At 36.7% G+C, this 18,608-nt stretch overlaps 1 protein-coding gene across 1 annotated transcript; it reads right to left on the bottom strand.

The window, feature by feature from the left end:
* Positions 1-618: 618 nt before the first annotated feature.
* On the bottom strand, positions 619-17,381 carry LOC145786884 (uncharacterized). Its single transcript, XM_082598623.1, has 10 exons — positions 17,117-17,381; positions 15,058-15,183; positions 14,238-14,405; positions 12,233-13,558; positions 11,768-11,860; positions 11,058-11,120; positions 6,426-6,437; positions 3,625-3,878; positions 2,664-2,849; positions 619-1,706 (listed from the first exon to the last, which is right to left on the bottom strand). The coding sequence occupies exons 1-10, from the start codon at positions 17,379-17,381 to the stop codon at positions 1,656-1,658; spliced, it is 2,544 nt and encodes an 847-aa protein (XP_082454749.1). The 3' UTR covers positions 619-1,655.
* Positions 17,382-18,608: the final 1,227 nt, after the last annotated feature.

The raw sequence follows: 18,608 nt of genomic DNA, 5'->3' as shown, positions 1-18,608 counted from the left end.
GTTACGCGGCTCCTTGAGTCTAACGCCTTTGCGGCTGTTCACATTGACCTTGTCAATATGCTTGCAATAGAAATATCATATACGAACAGATAACTTTACATGAACATAAACCTGCAACTCAGACTTCAACGTCTACTCGAACATACACGGGAAAGCACGCTTGAGACATGAACGTCCACACGACTTTGGCGCTAAGTTGATTGGACTTAAAATTAGAATGCTGCAACACTGTCGAAGAAGCATATTGTTTAACATCGACCAACTATGATCATCATAATCCATCGTCGGTTTGTTCCCCACTAGTGGGGATGGCCGATTGTTTCCGCGCAGCAATTGTTTTAATCCCTTTTCTCCATTTCACCCTGTCCCTTGCTTCTTCCTCCTTCAGTCCGACTTTTTTAAATTCATCCTTCACTTGTTGTTTCCACGTTCTTCTTGGACGACCGCGTTTCCTCTTCCCATCCACCTTTAGATCTAGTGCCTTTCTAAGAAAACTTCCTTCCTCCTTATCACATGTCCATACCATCTTACGATGATGTCATCGAAAACGCGTAAAAAGCAAAATGCCAGACAAAGGTACAACCTTAAAGTGAAACTTTCCTTAAAAAATTAAAAAGCTTGAAGGTACGGTTCTAATACATTACAGATAAAGACTGTAGTCACCAGAGGCTGACTTAAAATAACTCTAGGCTAGATGCACTTTGTACCTCTTTATAATGACGAGAAACCAAGTTCTCAAGTGTGATAAAAAAAAATCATCACAACTGAATGCATAAATATTATAAGTAAAATAATGTGGTTGTGGATTGATGAGATTCCTGCCATGGTAAAACAACATTAATTGTGCAGAAGAAGCATAGGGGCGATTGCAAACTTTGATTAGTCAATGAGAAATATACATTCAGCAGCTCTAAACATTTGTATAGACACAATTACCATATAAAAAAGCATCGATGAAGCCGACAGAGAAGTAGAGCACTTCATGGTTCACTTGGTGTTAGTTTGCATATAAACATTCATTGATGCTGACCACAAGATGAAGTTACTAGAAACAACACAAGTTCAAATCGGTGAGTTCATTGAAGAGAATATGATTGCAAAAGAACTTCCATTAAAAGTGGAAATGTTGCCTTAAACAAAACACATGAAAGAATATCAATTCCAATGAAAATTTAACACAATGAACAATTATATAACTGACAATCACAAAAATTGCGCAGAAATGCAAAATATCTTAACAACGAACAAAAACTAACAATTTAATAATGCAAACAAAGGAGCACAAGAGAATCAAAAATTACAAAATTAAGAGAACGGTCTTTTTTTAAGCAATTTATCATTTTAGTAAACTCTTTCTCTTTCAAATATAAAACAAAGGTAAAATGCTTCGTTAGGTTCAGAACAAGCAGTTCACAAACCGCTTAATCGAGTAGATGAAGAAAACAGCTGTTCATTGATAAAAACACCAAACATAACTGCAATATCGTAAAACTAATACAAATAGAAGAAGCAAAACACAAGTAATGATTTAAACATAAATTTACTTTTGGAGAGATTGCATAATTATATACACTAATACAGCTGATAATAAAAAGATACGAACTGTCCGGCAGCCGAATGACACACTTCTGTGCTTGCGCTGCTGCACGAGAAAATTAAGACTGCTTCTGGATGAACAAGCCGTCTTCGTAAAAGACTTTCAATTTCTGAAAAACAGTAAACGCTATATTATGGATGTACAATATAAAGCAGAAGGTGAAACTGTCAAAATGTTCTCGCCTCTTCTGCCGCCACATCAATGCAAATCGTTTCAATATTCTATAGGAAATTAATTTTATTACTCGTATTTTTGTAGTAGTACATCACGAATGAAGTTTTTGTAAGACCAAGGAAAGTGTCCACTTGTAACCGGAGTGTTGTTGCTGGTTACGCTTTATTGATCAGGTGTCAATGAATGGAAAGGTGCCAAATGAACAGATATGAGGTTGAAGTACCGTTTCTGGAGTTTATCTTTTCTTAGTTTACGCAGTTCCGTGTATACAAGAGCTGTCGAGGTGGTAGGTTTATTTTTAAAACAAGTAACGTTTATTATAACATTGAGCAACGTTTGAGAAACGTTTTTCCTGAAAGCTCCGTGCAATCTTTTTTTATTGCAATGAACGAGAATTGAGAACTGTATGGAACAAGCTAAACCAGTACGATTGCCACTGGGGGTGACGACGTTCGATGTAACGGAGTGACCGGTAGTCTTGCGACACGTTATTTACTGCATGGCCGAGTGGTGTGAGCCATTGTACGACGTTCAAAAAGGCGCTAGTTCGACACCGCTCAAGAGCATGCGGCTGTGTCTTTGGCAGGACACTTAAAGGCATGCCTGAAGGTGGTCACGAAGATTGGCTTCCTTGCCTTCCCGTCTACTCAATGGAAATATTCAACCACCGCGCGTGACCTGAATACTACAAACAGGTTGATTGACACTTTGGGTAAGCCTTCAAGTACTGATATCTTACTGAGCATGTGTGTTTGTGGATTTGCATATAGCTGGATAGACACAAAAGCGATAAAATCGACTGGACTTGCAAAGGTACTGGACGTAAACCAAACGTACAAAACAAAAAAACGTTAAAAAAGTGAGCAAGTACTTTAAGGTCCGTGTAACCGACCGTGTTTTCAAGCCCGTTTAAAGCATCTTGGATCGTGGCAAGTTCCCGGGTGGTAGCATTCCTCCTGTCTCCATCACCACTGTCAAAGGCAACCATCACAACCAACTCATGTTCTATTTTGTGCAAAATCGAACAAATCATTTCCACGCCGGACAGATAGTTGAAGGAAAGATCCAGAACTTCAATCTGTAAAGAATGCTTTGCACATTATAATCCATGCACATTGCACAGTGGTGACGTGCGCAAACGGGCATGTTCTTCTCTGTTTTCTTTGTTCTAAGTTTTGACGCTATGAAAATAAATAGAAACAATTGTGCAACTTCTGTTTTATTTCTTCCTTTTTTTAAACTTAGTGACAAGCAAACAAACGACCAACTTTACCTCAACCAAACTAAAAAACTGATGAATTTTGCTCAACGTAGTCACAAAATGAAACGTGTAACTTACAAAAAATGTGAGATCATCTGAAAGCAAGCGCGAGACTAATTTAGTTTCTCTCGCGGGCTTGCGGTGATCGAAGCCAAACGTAACAGTAATAAAGTGAAATATGTATTGTTTATTTAAAGTTTTAAACATACTGTAGATATTTTCGTTCTTAAAGTTTGAAATCTCGTATTGATGATCAAACTACATGAGAAACAAGCCATTTTTCAGGCTTTGTTGCACCATACCAAAAAAATACTGTAGTTACAGATATAAATTAATAGACACACCAAAAGGTACTTTGCTAGTGTTTTAACGCAATGTAGAAGTCGGGCAATAGCAATCATACTTAAAAACTAGCACATATCAACCAGTTAAACACTAAATACTATTAATACTACAAAAAGTGATCAATGCCAAGAGAAAAAAACAGTCGTTTCCTCTAAAACAATGCTTCCATGTGCAATATGAAGAAACTATCTTTCAAGTTTTACATCCCATTAAGCAAACTTCACTCTCAAATCCTTTAACAACTCACCGTCGCAGGCAAAGCATTCATGCCTTCGGCCAAGTAACAGAAAGCTTCGGATTTTAAGCTGCAGAAAGAAAAGTCCAATTTTTTGATGGGATGTTTCACTTTTCTTAAGACGAAAGAAAAAGCGTGAGCAGTGCTTGTGGTAAAATTGCAAACTGACATGAAGATTTCCTCTGGAAAGTGCCTTGCCGCTCGCGATGTGACGTCATCATCATTACACTCTCGCACTAACGTGTAGTGGTCATTCAGAAGACGAGCTGAGAGAATACAAGAAAAGACGTAATCGGAGCATAATGGAAAGTATACGTGCGATGTGTACGTCTTCAAGTTAGCATAACACTTCCAGACATTGCTAAGTTAAATTACAGCTTTGGTACAAACGAGGACACAAAAATAGATTATTTCGTGCTGAATTGCGTAATTATCTACGTGACTTGAAAAGAAAAGTCTTCAACAAATTGTTTATATTTCGGTGCCGTTTTAATAATATCTACTCTATCGTTTTTTGTTGGTCTGGCAAGACCTGGTGCGTTGCGTTCTGAAATGGCTTTGCCAGTGGTAGGATTTCTTTCAGGGGTTTTCTTTGCCTACCTTGCTTTAGGTGATGAGCTAACGCATCAAGGGTGTTCCCCTCAAGACCATTAACACTTTTGATAACCCATCAAGGTCGATCAACATAGCAACTGTCTTTTTGTCTTTTTTTTTGTTTTGTTTATTTTTTTACTTATATAAATTATTAAAAAAAAAATTCACTAGCCTATTTTTTTCTCTTTTTTCTAAATTGATAAAATTTTTATTAAGGTGTTGCGACCGTGCCATATTTTAAACTGATTGTCCTGCTTTGGTATCATGCACTTTATAACGTCCGCGTTTAGTCGCTTCTACCTTTTTCTAGACCTCTGCTATGTTTGTCATATATTGTTTTTTCGTTGTGATGGTCAGAAATAAAAACAAACTGAAGTAAAGACGTAGAGGAATATTAGTGAAAAGTATTCGTGTTGAACCAGGGTTGAATACGAGAAGGCCAGTCGATCAAGCAACACAACAGTGATTGCTGGATGGATTTTGCTCAACTTAAACCAAGCCCAATGCATGATATTGCCGCAACTAGTTTTTACAATGCTGTCAACACCGCAGCATAGCGGGGTCAAGGTAGACCAAAACTTTCTTGGGAAGAACTTGTAAAACGTGACCTTGTAGCCCTGAACATGGACTCTGCCAACCCAATAAATCGCTAGGTGTGGAGGGGAAGACTTCGTTCTCGATAGACAGACAGGCCACACCCTCGACATGAGGGTTAATTCATGACCTGTATAATCAAAATTGGTTGATGATGATGATGTATCCATCGCAGACGAGTGACTGTCAGCGCTTTACAAAGCTGTCAGTGCCTGCCTATACAGCCGTATAAACGAGCAGATTTATTTTAAGTGGGTTGGTAACAAGGCAATATACTATGTGAGCGATAATCACATCAAAATAAGGAAAAGGGCAGATAATAGCTGAATGGCGAAAATCGACAATTCCAACTAGAAGGGAACAAACTGAGGAGGCGACAGAGTTAGACAGGTCGAAATGGAGAAAGGGGCAGACAACGAACTGAGAATGGGTGATGATGACCGCAAATGCACACTGTGAGAACGGGCACGGCACACCCATGTGTTGTGGGACTAAAAGTTCTATTGAAAAGAATCAGTTTTTTTTTTTGAACAATAGTCCAAACCCGATTGTGGCATCAAAACTGCATCAGTAAAACTATTCAATTTTGTTTTGACAGACCTTCAAGAGAATGTGCTCCTAGCTACAGCAGCAACTGAAATGACCTTTGACCAGGAGCTAATGCGATTTGAAACGATTGAAAGAGATAATCCAAGGACTGCTTACAAAATTACACGCAGCAGAAAGAGCATGTTTTATGAAAAAGTCCCTTCCCAAGATGAACTGACAAACAGGAAATGATCCAGTTTAAAAATTGACTGTACATGAAAAAATATTACAAGAGAAAAGAGATATATTTAACACACATTCAATCAAAAACTTTAGGGGGCAGTGCCTGTATAACAAGAACGTTTTCCTCAACGAAAATTAAGCATTATGTGACATGCATACAACGCAAATAAAGTGTTCATATTCTTACTTTCTTCGAGTGTTCATATTCTTCTCATACACTGCACGTCATAGTATAATCAGTCACGTTTTTCATTTACGCTCATTGCGACAACACACAGTACACTGCAATCACAAAAGCAACTCAACCCACCAAAGAAATCAACGAAGAGAACATAGTCTTCGAATCAGTTGCTACCAAAATTTGGCTTGTCATTAAGTGTTTTTGCCGAGACACAGCTCCGCGTGTTCTGGAGCGGTGTCAGACTGACGTCCTTTCGAACGTCACGCGCGGATATTCTGACTCCTCGGTAACGCAGCCGAAGTAGTAAGTTCGACCGAACGATGTCTCAACACATTTCAAAGCAAGCACAAGATGATAAACAAATGTATTTATTCCACCATTGTTTGTGAACGATCCTATTTTATGTTTAGATCTTGATTAGGCTATAAAGTGTAGTTTTCATGGTGTTTTCTTAAAATATGTTAAACCCATTGAAGTTGCTTTGTTTCGTACAACTGTGGTAGCCTACAAAGTGAACTTTGTTCCAAGCTACTAAAACATGGATTTCATTTTATGATTAGCTGTTAATTATAAAGAATAGTTTTTAAATATCAGTCATTGTAAACAAGTAACGAAATTTCGATAAATATAAATAAAAATAAGAAAAAGAGGTATTTGAGTGTGAACCACTTACCTGGCATGTGTGCTGTTTTGCATATCATCCATCAATCAAACATGGAATACAAATGAAACATTATTAACTTAGACCGGAACGGACCTTGTTTAGAACTAATATATTTATTGGACGCAGTTGCTGGAACACAAATCTATTCAATGATAACACTTGGATACAAGTATAGTGGCCTACAGCAATAATCTTAAGTTTCACTGCAGCTATACCATCGTGTATCAACAACATCCGTCTACAGTTGATTTAATTATAAATCCAATTTTTATAATAATTCTTCAGTAGGGTGGAGTGAAAAAAAATTTTTTTTTCAAATCAAAAAATTAGATTAACCAAAAGTGGCGTATGGACCTAAAACCAACTTCTGAAAAGGTTTTGGGTTTGTGCCACCTACACCCAGGTGGCCCATAATTTTTAAAGGTCATCCGAGGGTCAAATTTCATGAAAATCTCATAACTTGGAAACCGGTTAAGCTAGAATGTTGGTTCTTGGCTTAAAACGTTCAGAAGGTCCATGTTTATATCTGTTATATTGCAACTTTTGTCTCTATTTCTACCACCTAAGCCAGAATTTGCCAAAATACAGTTTTTGCCTAATTCTCATGAAAAACATAGCATCCATCATCATGTTCGATTTTTAAAAGGAATCTTTAACAATAGAATAGTGTAATGGCAATGATCAATGATCATCCCTCCCTTTTCTTTGCCGTTGCATCACATGATTTCTATGGAACTACACTGTTCATTGGTGCTTATTCATCCATGACATTCGGCTAGGTGCACATGGCTCAGTACAATTTGCAGTAACCTAGTGTAGGTGTTACTGGTGAGTTTCAGTCTGTCAGCTAATAAACCGATCATATAGAAATGCACTTGAAATAGCCTAGAATTGTTATGTTGATATTGCTGGCCCATATGCTGTATTTCTGTCAATGGGCATGTTTGTTCGAAAAATTATGACAGTGCAGAAGTTTGGTTGTACTATCCTGCCCAATTGTATTTTGAAAATGTGAACTGTGTATTTTGAACGCTGCACATTTATTTTGTAAAATTCAGACCGTGAAACTATATTACTGAGTTTTGAAATAACCTTAAACTGTTGTTTAAAATGCTTACAAGAAAGGCTGTGACAAGGATTTGTGAACGTCAAGGAGAGTATAAGTTTAGGAGTACTGGTTCATTCCCTATGGGTGTTCTTCCCACAAAAAGAGATGTACTACAAAGATTGTTGCATGAGCGGAACTGGAGAACAAAAGCAGCAATTGTTAACATCGCTTCCGAACTTGTTGAGCGTTGGATTCACTGCAATGTTTATTGCATCACTGTAAATGGTGTAGTTTTTAGACTTCAAAAGGTAGTTAAAGATTTTAGATACATGGAATCTCGGCCTAAAAAAGGAAAATGGGCAGCTACAAAAAGTGCAAATTTGGAACTCAGGACAAAAGAATTTTTGCTTGATATTGATGATTTGTTTGATATATTTTGTCATGACCAAAAACAAAGACGTAAACTGGAAGAATTACATAAGCTGAAAATGAATGAGAAAGACTTTACATTTTATCAAAATCAAAAGGGTCCAAGAATCGGAAAATGCCTTGACACAATTGAAACGTTGGACACTTCAGATTTAAATTTTGTACAAAAAGTATGTTCAAACACAATTCAGGACAACATGCTTGCAACAACCTCTGTTAATGCTGTGTCATCGATATTGAGTTCAGAAACTGACACTAGTGATACTGGATGTTCAGAGGTATCATCATTCATCACTAAGTGATAAGTATGTTAGCCCCAAGAAAAAAGTTCAGCAACAGAACCGTGCATCTCTTAGAGAAATTGCCCTGGTCTGTGAGAGGTATGAACTTTCAGACAGAGCTGGCGCAGCTGTAGCTTCAGCAACACTGAAAGCATTTGGCATCATAACTGACGACAATAAAACACATGTTATTGACAGAAGCAAATTGAGGAGACAACGAGAAAAATATCGAGCAGAAATAAGACAAACAGAGAAGGAGCTTTTCAGTCATGTGGATTCCATATTCATTGACGGAAAAAAAGATGCAACATTAATGATGGCCGAATCCCACGGGACATATTATCGCCAAACAAATATTGAAGAGCATTATGTGATCGTAGGTGAACCCGGTTCTTTTTACCTCTCACATGTAGCTCCAGAAGAGGGAACTGGTGTTAATATAGCCAAGACTATATTCAATGTCATTAAGGGCACATCATTAGAAAAGGTGTTAAAGATTGTTGGTTCTGATGGAACAGCTACAATGACAGGTATCAAAAGTGGCTGTATTGCATCCTTAGAAGCTTTACTGGGACGGCCATTGCAATGGGTTGTATGCTTGCTCCATTTAAATGAGCTTCCACTAAGGTACATTTTCCAACAAATGGATGGTCATACAGCAGGTCCGGATTCATTCTCAGGACCTCTGGGTAAAAAGTTACATGGTGCAGTTTCTGAATGGAGCGTGGTCAAGTTCAAGGCTATTCCTAACCCAAAGTTTCCTGTCATCCCGAATGACATAATTGATGATTTAAGAAGTGACCAATATTATGCGTATCGAATAAGCTTTGCTGTCATGTTGGGATGTGTAGATGCTAACCTTGAGCTGCTAGAAGTTGGTGGATTATGTCACTCACGTTGGTTAACACTTGGGTGTCGTATACTGCGTTTTTATGTGTCTGAAGAAAATGCATCGCCAACATTGTGCACTATAGTGGAGTTTTTACTCAAAGTCTATTTCCCTAGCTGGTTCCAAATCAAGCTCAAGAGCAAGATTACTGATGGGCCAATAAATTTCTACAGTATTGTTGATCGTGTGGTAAAGTTTCCAAAGAAAAATGTACGAGATATTGCATTGAAAGTTCTTCAAAGAAATGCATATTTTGCGCACAATGAAAATGTTTTGTTGGCAATGCTGGCAGATGACGATGAAAGCGTTCGCCGGCTTGGGGTTAATAAGGTGCTTAGCATGCGACGAGCAGCAGGACAGTATGTCATTGAAAATGAGGCATTTGATTGTGTTGATGATGGCAGCGACCTTCAAGAATTGGCAACCACTGAAGAGTTTGGTCACAGTTCATATCAAGAAGTCCGAAAGTTTCAAATTCCAAAAATTAATCCAACTGCTAAAGTATATTATAAATTATCCAGTTTGAATCTGAAAGCCATGTATGAGCCACCTGCATTACAACATTTGAAGAATGAAGATATTGAAGATTTTAGACAGAACAAGTTAAAACTCGAGCACCCATGTCACAGCCAAGCCGTTGAAAGGCATATTAAGCTGGTAACCGAAGCTTCATCAGCTGTCGCCGGATTTGAAAGAAGGTACGGTCATATACGTCAGAAAATAAGATCGCGAAAACTCATGAAGAGATTCAATACAAAGCAACAGTTCGCTACATAGCCAAATTCTTAATTTAGTATTTAATTAATAAACAATCAAGCATGCATTTTCATAGGAGTGATGTTTAGAATAAGCTTAAATTGTTAGAACCAGTATCAGCAAAACGAATATATTTTGCCGTGCTAGTTATTTCATAAACTTGTGCTGTGTATTGCTATTGGATACGTGTAAATACAAATGAGTTGATGTCATAGTTTCTGTAACACTCATTGCAAACAGTGGTGGATTAAGGTTAGCAACGGTCTTTACCAAAGCCCAGTCAGCCTTGTCCAAATTTGCAATGGATCAGAGTCGAAATATATTATTTCTGACTTTGATAGTCCTGATGTTTTCAGGTTGAAGGTTTTCAATATTTTTTCACCACATAATAATTTTTATAATGGACCCTGATTGTAAATAGTTTCTTATTAATTTTATGGAAACCAAAGATGTAAATTTTGAAACTTAATGTCAAATAACATTGTAACATTATTGCATATGAGTCTTTGCTACATTATTTTTGTCATTGAGTTTTTTTGTCACATATCCATGATTGTTGCTTGTATATCCTTTGTACTAACTACTTAGAAAGTATTTTAAGCAGTACTTAGTCAGTTTGTATCTATTATGCCTTAACACATAACTATGGGTGCAAATAGATCAAATATAGCATTTTCACGTCTTCACATTACATAGCTTTCAAACTAAAACGTCATTTTTTATTATTATCAGCTTATGTAGTTAAAATAGAAACAAAAGTTGCATTAGAGCATATATAAACATGGACCTTCTGGAAATTTTAAGCCAAAAACCAACATTCTAGCTTGACCGGTTTCCAAGTTATGGGATTTTCATGAAATTTGACCCTCGGATGACCTTTAAAAATTATGGGCCACCTGGGTGTAGGTGGCACAAACCCAAAACCTTCTCAGAAGTTGGTTTTAGGTCCATACGCCACTTTTGGTTAATCTGATTTTTTGATTTGAAAAAAAAAATTTTTTTTACTCCACCCTATTCTTCAGATGGAGAATTGTCCACAAGAAATGACATTATTAGTCAACAAAAATTAATTTGTAGCAAGACACAAAAAGTACAAGCTTGACGATTGAAGTCAGATCATTGTTATCAAATCACGTTTATTCTACAACAATAAAACTTTCATCTTGGTGCTTTTAAACAAGAGTAAGCTACTCCAATGGGAAATAACCTTATCATGACATAAACCCTTTCCTTCTCACCTTCATTTTTGATGCTTTCTTCCATCACCTTCAAAAAGATGTTTCTTTTCATTTCCAACGGATCTGAAACAAACATTGTTGAGTTGTATGTGTCAGGCATATGGTTACTTAATACCTATGCTTCAACATCATTGTGAAACTTTGCGAAAAATATGATATCAGTAGAGAATCAAATGCAACTATTAAAAAGGCGAAGTTGGTTACAGAATAAAAATTGTAATTTTAATAAAAAAACAAACTACAAGACGGGATGACGTTCTTACTATTATCGTGATCAATGAAATCTCGAACGCAAAATAGTGGCATTAGAGTTGCCATACTTGTGGACGTAATGTTGCTATGATGGGAGGAAAATATAAGAAGCCGATAGTGTGCGAATTTTTGGGAAACTGTACAGAAAACGGGCGAATGATAACGCGGCGGCAGCAAAGCGACTCTCACCTGGACTTTGGCAAGTTATCAGACAACGGAAATGTTGTGCTTGATAGAATGATAGTTTATGAAAAAAGATAAACGTGGCTCAATTTAACGATACAAATGACAATGAAGCTGCCTCGTACTTGTCAATGCTAAAGGTGAAGGCAATCCATTTGAAATCTAAACCATTGCTTGAACTTAGATCAGATGAATTAGAATCAGGTGATAGAATTGAACCTCATCAGAGTTTTACCACTAACGCTTTTGGTCAAGTGTAAGAGTTCAAATCTTACCTGACTTCTTCTTTCGCAAGAGTCGTCTTGAGAATGACACCAACTTCTGCTTAATGGACAACACACTGCTGGCATGTTGGGAATGCAATATATCTGCGCAAGAACATTAAAATTCAACTCAAAATGATCAACTGAATTGCAGAAGTATGTTGCCAGAACACAGCCACGATAGATTAACTGAGTTTTATTCTCGGACTGAGAAAGGCATGTCACAATTGTCACATCGTGGAAGTTTCACGTACTCGAATCATGGACGCAGGCCAAGTCCACGAGACTGAAAAAATGAAGTTTTGCCTGTTGATAAAGTATTGTTATCTATGAATTATTCCACCCACTAGGTGCCACTGAATGGAGAGCTGTCCTTGAATCACGTTGCTCAAGTTCATACCCCAAGAATCGAATCGCCAAAACGTAACAATCTGTATTTTAAAAGTCATGCCACGATGACATCAATTGATTATTTACCATTTGATATTGGAACGTCCACCAGAATTCCACCGAGAAACTGACGAACTAATGCCCACTTCTCTGTGAAAAGCTTTTGCTTCAAAAACGTTTTAAACTTGTGCAGTGGCAATTGATTTCTGATGTACAGTGCTGTAAAATACTCTTGAAATGTTTGATGACAAAAATAAAGTCGTGTCTTTCCTTCAAACAATGGACAAGAGCTTTGCTGAGAACCGTGCAACGTTATGATGATGTCTTGTACCATTTCAATGCTGAGTTTTTCTTTTTTCAGTTGGTCAATGTCAATGACAACGGTTCCGTCCATAGTTGCTTGAAAAGCCAACCTAGCTAAGCTTGATATAAAAACTTGACTTTCGTCATAATGAGTCGCGTGTTTTGATTGGCGGAGATTTTTAAGCACAGTAGCAAAGATTCTGGTCATGGTCGTGATGTCACCAATATCTTCAGACATGTTGATAGCAGCTCGAATATAAAGTTGAAGAATTAGAGGGCTGTGGCACATGGTGACCAATTGAGGCGCAGAAGTGGATAAGATGTTCCACAACCTATCAGCTTCATCCCCGGCTAAAACGTAAAACAACGATTTCATATCAACCGAAGTGAAATCTTGCAGAAGATAAGTAGTTTCAGGACGGAACAACTTTGGAACTGATAGCATTGCATGCGGTCTAGCAGTGAAAATCAAGTGGCAATTGGGTAAAAAGTGTCCACAACAAAGACTGGCGATCAGATCTTGTATGTGCAAAGGCGTTCCATAACTTTGCTTTGCTGGGATTTCTTGCAGAGTCCATTTGGCTTGGTCATAACCATCCAAGACGATGAGACATCGATCTTGGTTTTTCTGAATCCATTTAAACGCATTTTCCAGGCATTCTTTGTTCAGCATTAAATTTGAGTTATCCAGCAACAACTGTTTCAAAGTCAACTTTTCCTCACCATAATCCATGTCAAGAAATTTCAGCCGAAAGCTAACATAATCAGCGTATTGAGAAAATCTTTTTGCCAGTCTCTTTGAACACGTGCTCTTTCCCATTCCTGGGTAACCAATCACGCTAATAAATCTTGATTTTCTGCTCTTCAAGATCAAATCATCAAAGCTAATTTGCTTGTCAAAACAAACCTCTTTCAGTCTATTAAGAAATGGTTCATATCTGTTGTCCTTTGGCAGAGCTCTCCCCTCATAAAAGGAGATCCGATATATCTGTGGATGAACTTCAGGAATTTCAGTTTCAGAAATATCAAATCCAGGCAAATCCAAGTCTTTTTCGCGAGTTTGTTCAATAACTCTTCTTACCTTTTCGATTGCATCGGCCATCATTTTTTCTAAAAATGTTAAAGCACTAAAATGTCATTGCTTTCAAAAAAACATTTGACCGATTGTTTATGTGGTCAGTGGTAGTAGATCACAAGTAACCAAACGCCATCATTGAGGTTTACTTAATATTTACGTATTTTCTAGCCAACAGCCAGACATCAGAAAACGATTGACAGTTTGAAACATTCACCAATGTTACTTTTTTCATTATTATACTGTTTACAAGTGTAGGCTACATATATTATACAATAAAACAATGAAAACTATTAATACTACAAAAAGTGCTCAATGCCAAGCAAAAAGGCAAAGCAGAGCGAATTAAATCAAATATAGTTATTACCGTACTATCTGAAGCCTTTACAAATTGTTTCACCTAACGGATCATCAGAAGGTCTTATTCAAATAGAATCTATTACAATCTAGATTCTATTTGAATAAGACCTTCTGATGATCCGTTAGGTGAAACAATTTGTAAAGGCTTCAGATAGTAATAACTATATTTGATTTTATATTATACAATACATACTTTTAAGTGAAACATAATGTTTTCCATGGCTTTTTATGTGAAAGATGTGACACAAATGTCAAATATCTTTTGTAGAGTATCAATTACCATGATTTGTAACGTTTAAAATCGTATTAACTCCATAAAATAGAAAGTTGTTTAGAATCCGTAGAAACGATTACCTTCTGAAAGCGACAAATCTTGAAAGTTTTCTTGAGCCGGCACAGAACGTGGACAAATTGTATCAGCAGACAAAGCTCTTGGTGACAAAAGAGTTGCACTTTCTGAAGATGACAGCTGATTTGTCGCATTTGAAGTTATCGAATGGACAACAGCTTCTAAACAAAAGGCTGATGACAACGTACAGCATTGCTAATGAGCTTACAAGCATATGATGCTTAAAATTCTAAAGTGTATGACTGTATGTGACATGCTCAAATATTTTGCTTTGTTGAAATGTAAGGATTTTAAGCATGAAATGCATTGAGAGTATAATCTAAACTAAATTTAACATGCCGGTGTCCAGTAATATGGATTACGGTACTGTAGTGTATTAACTTAATTTAGCAATGTTGTGCAACAAACATTGGCCATTAGTGTTGTCGTCATTCCAATCAGAAAGTGTGAGAAGTCGTGTGTAGACTATCATTTTAGGAAACTTCATCTTTGATTGACAGAACATCATTGACGCATTACAGCAGAATAGTACCTATCATTGTACAAGAAGTGCAGTTGCAATGTCATGATATATTTTAATCTAGAAGTGTTTGTTGTCTGATTTTATTACAGAAATAATTGAGAAATATTTTAAGTTGGTGTCACGATTAAAAGTCAGCTTTGCATAAAGAGGATATCACAATGGTAGCAAAACTTGTAAAAAAAAACTAAAATTTTCTACAAAAATCAAAGAATGCAAATTAACCTGAATAATTATAGAATAAACGTAGAATAATATACAAGAACATTGATCCACTGCAAAACTTTTATAAAATGATTTCATACCTGATGTAACAACTTTTTGTCCAATATGAGCTCCACTGGTATGGGACAAGTCAAAGATGTTATACTCACGCACATTTTGATTGATTTGTTGAGCAAGATTTAAGTTGACATCTACATGCACTGCACCTAATAATAAGATTCAAAAATATAATTCACTTCTAGTTCTCTGATGTGTACAAGTTTAATGTATGTATAATATTATGATATATTAGGCAGTGTAAATCAAAGTTATTTCATTCAACAAGTCATGGATAAAAGTGAAGTCTTTATGCTATTGCAAATGTGTTGAAATTTCTTTAAGTGAATTTTGAATAATTCAAAGAGGATCTAGTTCAGTGGTTCTTAAACTGGGGGGCACTCCCCCCTTGGGGGGCGTGTGAAGCTCACAAGAGGGGCGCAAGAAATTGAAAAACTCTGCATAAATTATGACTAAACATGTCTTCACAACTACGCTGGACAGTGGACAGTCGATTGTAGAAGATGAAACTTTGTGTTACAGTGGCACAGTGTTTGTAGAGCGTGTTGTTGTCACATCTAACATACTTTGTGATGTTTTAGAGGTTGCTAAATGTTTCTGCGACACCTTAACTCTCGTAACATAACGGTTTTCTAACACAGCAGCCTCGAGCTCTAATTGTAATAATAATGGCAACGACTGACTGACAAGTGACAGCGGCTAGAAGTGCAGCAGTATACCGAACTCAACAACAGTACCATGCGTAAACTTTTTTTTAACATAGATTTAACTAGGTTTATATTTAATTGATCAATTCTATTGACATAAAATGAGTGGAAAAAAGAGAAAGTATGACAAAGATTATCTGAATTTTGACTTTATAGATGCCACAGTGACCAAGCTGTACCACAATGCGTCATATGTTTTCAAAGTCTGAGCAACGACGCTTTGAGACCAACTCGTTCGCAGCGTCATCTTGAATAAAAAAAAAAACACCTTGACCATCAAAATAAACCTTTAGCATTTTTCCAATGCAAGAAAGACTCTTTTAAAAAAATAAAGACTGCAAGTAGCAAGTGCTTTCGCCAATCGTCGTCGGCAAAACTTGTAGAAGCGTCTTTCGAAATTGCTCACATGATAGCTCGGGAGAAGAAACGCCAAAGACAATTTACAAGAGGAATTCTTGGAGCTAAAATGAAATTTTACTGTGAAAGGGACGACCTTAAAGCAATGCCACTAACTGAGTTCTGGGTGAAGCATGTGCAGACATTTACAAGAGTGTGGTTGCTGTGGTATATGCACACTTCTTCCATTTTCGTCTACTTACTTGTGCGGAAATATTTTTCTACTCTCATGAACATAAAGACAAAATCTAGGCACAAACTTTACTGTAAAGCCGGTCTGAGATGTGCATTTTCTGCACATTTAGTATCCAAAAAACAGTTACATCTTTCGCATTAATGCAACTTCCTGGAAACGAATTGCTGCTCTGCTTAATGTTTTTTGATTTTGAAACAAGGTGGGGTGCGAATTTTGTTAGAATTGTAAAAGGGAGGCGTGTCTCAAAAAGTTTAAGAACCACTGATCTAGTTGCTTTAGCATTCTAAAACTACACACAATCTTTATTGCTCAAATATATCCTCTAGTTAAGGCTTCCCAAATTATGAGTCATGACCCAAACAAGGTCACAAGTCATAATTTTAGGGTCACCAAACTAGGCAAAAGTGAGCCTACAGTGAGTAGTTTGCACTGTAAACTGCCAAAAAGGGCTTGCATAAAAAAAATTTTCCGAAATGGGGTCACACAATAAAAAAAGTTTGAGGAGTGCTGCTCCGGTTCATTCAGTCAAATTTTGTTTCAGTGTCCATTTTTTAGAGATTGCTTTACCACTGGTAAAAAACACCACCTGTAAGAAAAATCTAGTGATATGGTAACATTGCTTGCAGTAATAAAAGCCTCATAAAAAATGAAGTAAACTTACAATCAAACAGTAGAACTTTCTATTACATTAAATCATCAAAAGAAATCACTACTGATCAATAAAAAATGTTTTGTTACTGTAACATAAAAGTCTTAACAAATAAAAAACCAGCCAGGACTTACCACGAGATTTTGCAACACACTGCGCAAAGTTAGAAAGTTTTTCATTAACTACATCTATTTGAGAGTTCTCCAGGGTTGAAAGAGTGAAGCCATCTACACCTTTATCGACTGTTGTGTTGCTGAGCTGGTGAGCAATGCCATCAGCATCACATTGGTCTGCAGAAGAAAAAGCTAAGTCTCTTTTATTTTCAGTTGAAATACAGTGAAAACTGTTTCTAGCTTGGTCTTTACACATTAACATTGCTTCATCTTGAAGATCTGACATCTTTATATATCAAGCTGAGATAAAAAAAAGTTGATAAATCATATCATAACGCTTACGGTATTATGCAAACCCCTCATACCGTAACTAGGCAGATCACATTAGTGCTATTGACATTGTGCTCGTGAATGAATGAAGCCAAGTAGAAAAGAGTAACCCCCGTTGGGAAAGTCCCTTTATCAGAGTTTCAATGCTTAAAACAACTTTTTCACAGCAACAGAAATAAATTTATGTTTATTCGGTCCAAAACAGCTGGAAAAAAATCACAGAATGTTGACCATGTTGTCAATACCAAAGAATTACAGTGAAGAACACTTGGTCCAAAGCAAAAAAGTCTTCAACAAAAATTCATTTTTATATAATTTTTATTCTTTTTATTTTGGATTTTCATAATTCTTTTTTACTGAATTTTAAAGTTTTGTCAAAATGGTACTAGTAGTGCGAGTTATCATCTTATTTCGGTAGCAACCACGTCTTGAAGTTTACATATACTTGTTTCTACCGTTTTCAGACTTCTGTTCTCTGACATTTTGGTATGAAAGAGATTGTCTTTTTTTTTCGAATTGCGGTAAAATTGAGCAATTTCGCGCGATACCTCTAAATATTTTACGGATCATGGTCGAATCGGAGAACCTTTAAAAATGTCTGCCAGTTCTTAGCTAAAAATGTCGGTAGGCACTTTAACATCACCCACTCGTCGAAGAGTGCCTGCTTTTCAATGAGAAATTGCTTTGTGTTTTAGTGACAATTTTCCTTATAAACTCCATTGATTGCAGTCATTAAGATCCTTCTTGCACTCAGTTCAGTTGCAGAATTAAAAAATAGTAGCCTATTAGCAGAGGGTGGGAATCGAACCCACGAAATCAAAATTACTGCTCCTCTGCCCTAACCATTAGGCAACGCTGGTTGTAGCGAAGCATTCAGTTAAATTTCTTTGTATCAAAATTTTTCGATCAGAATATCACGTGTCGAGTCACATGACTGAAATCAGCTGAATCGCGAGTACGCTTTTCGACGAGTGGGTAATGTTAAAGTGCCTAGTCTTCCAAGCTGACAAAGTCCAAAGTTGCCAATTTCACATTTTCAGCTTGCGAAAGTTGGCTTGTTTTGTTTTCCAGGAAAAGTTATGAAAAATTTTTGGCAGTTAAGAGTCATGGTGTCGTCAGTTCTTTTGTTTTTCTTTTATTTCAAACTGAATTTCACAAAATATTACCCATTTTACCTCAAACC

Source organism: Aplidium turbinatum, chromosome 17 (genome assembly GCF_918807975.1).
Source record: "Aplidium turbinatum chromosome 17, kaAplTurb1.1, whole genome shotgun sequence".
Classification (NCBI taxonomy): Eukaryota; Metazoa; Chordata; class Ascidiacea; order Aplousobranchia; family Polyclinidae; genus Aplidium; species Aplidium turbinatum.
The sequence above is the reverse complement of the archived record's forward strand: the minus strand, read 5'-3'. Positions and strand labels throughout refer to the sequence as shown.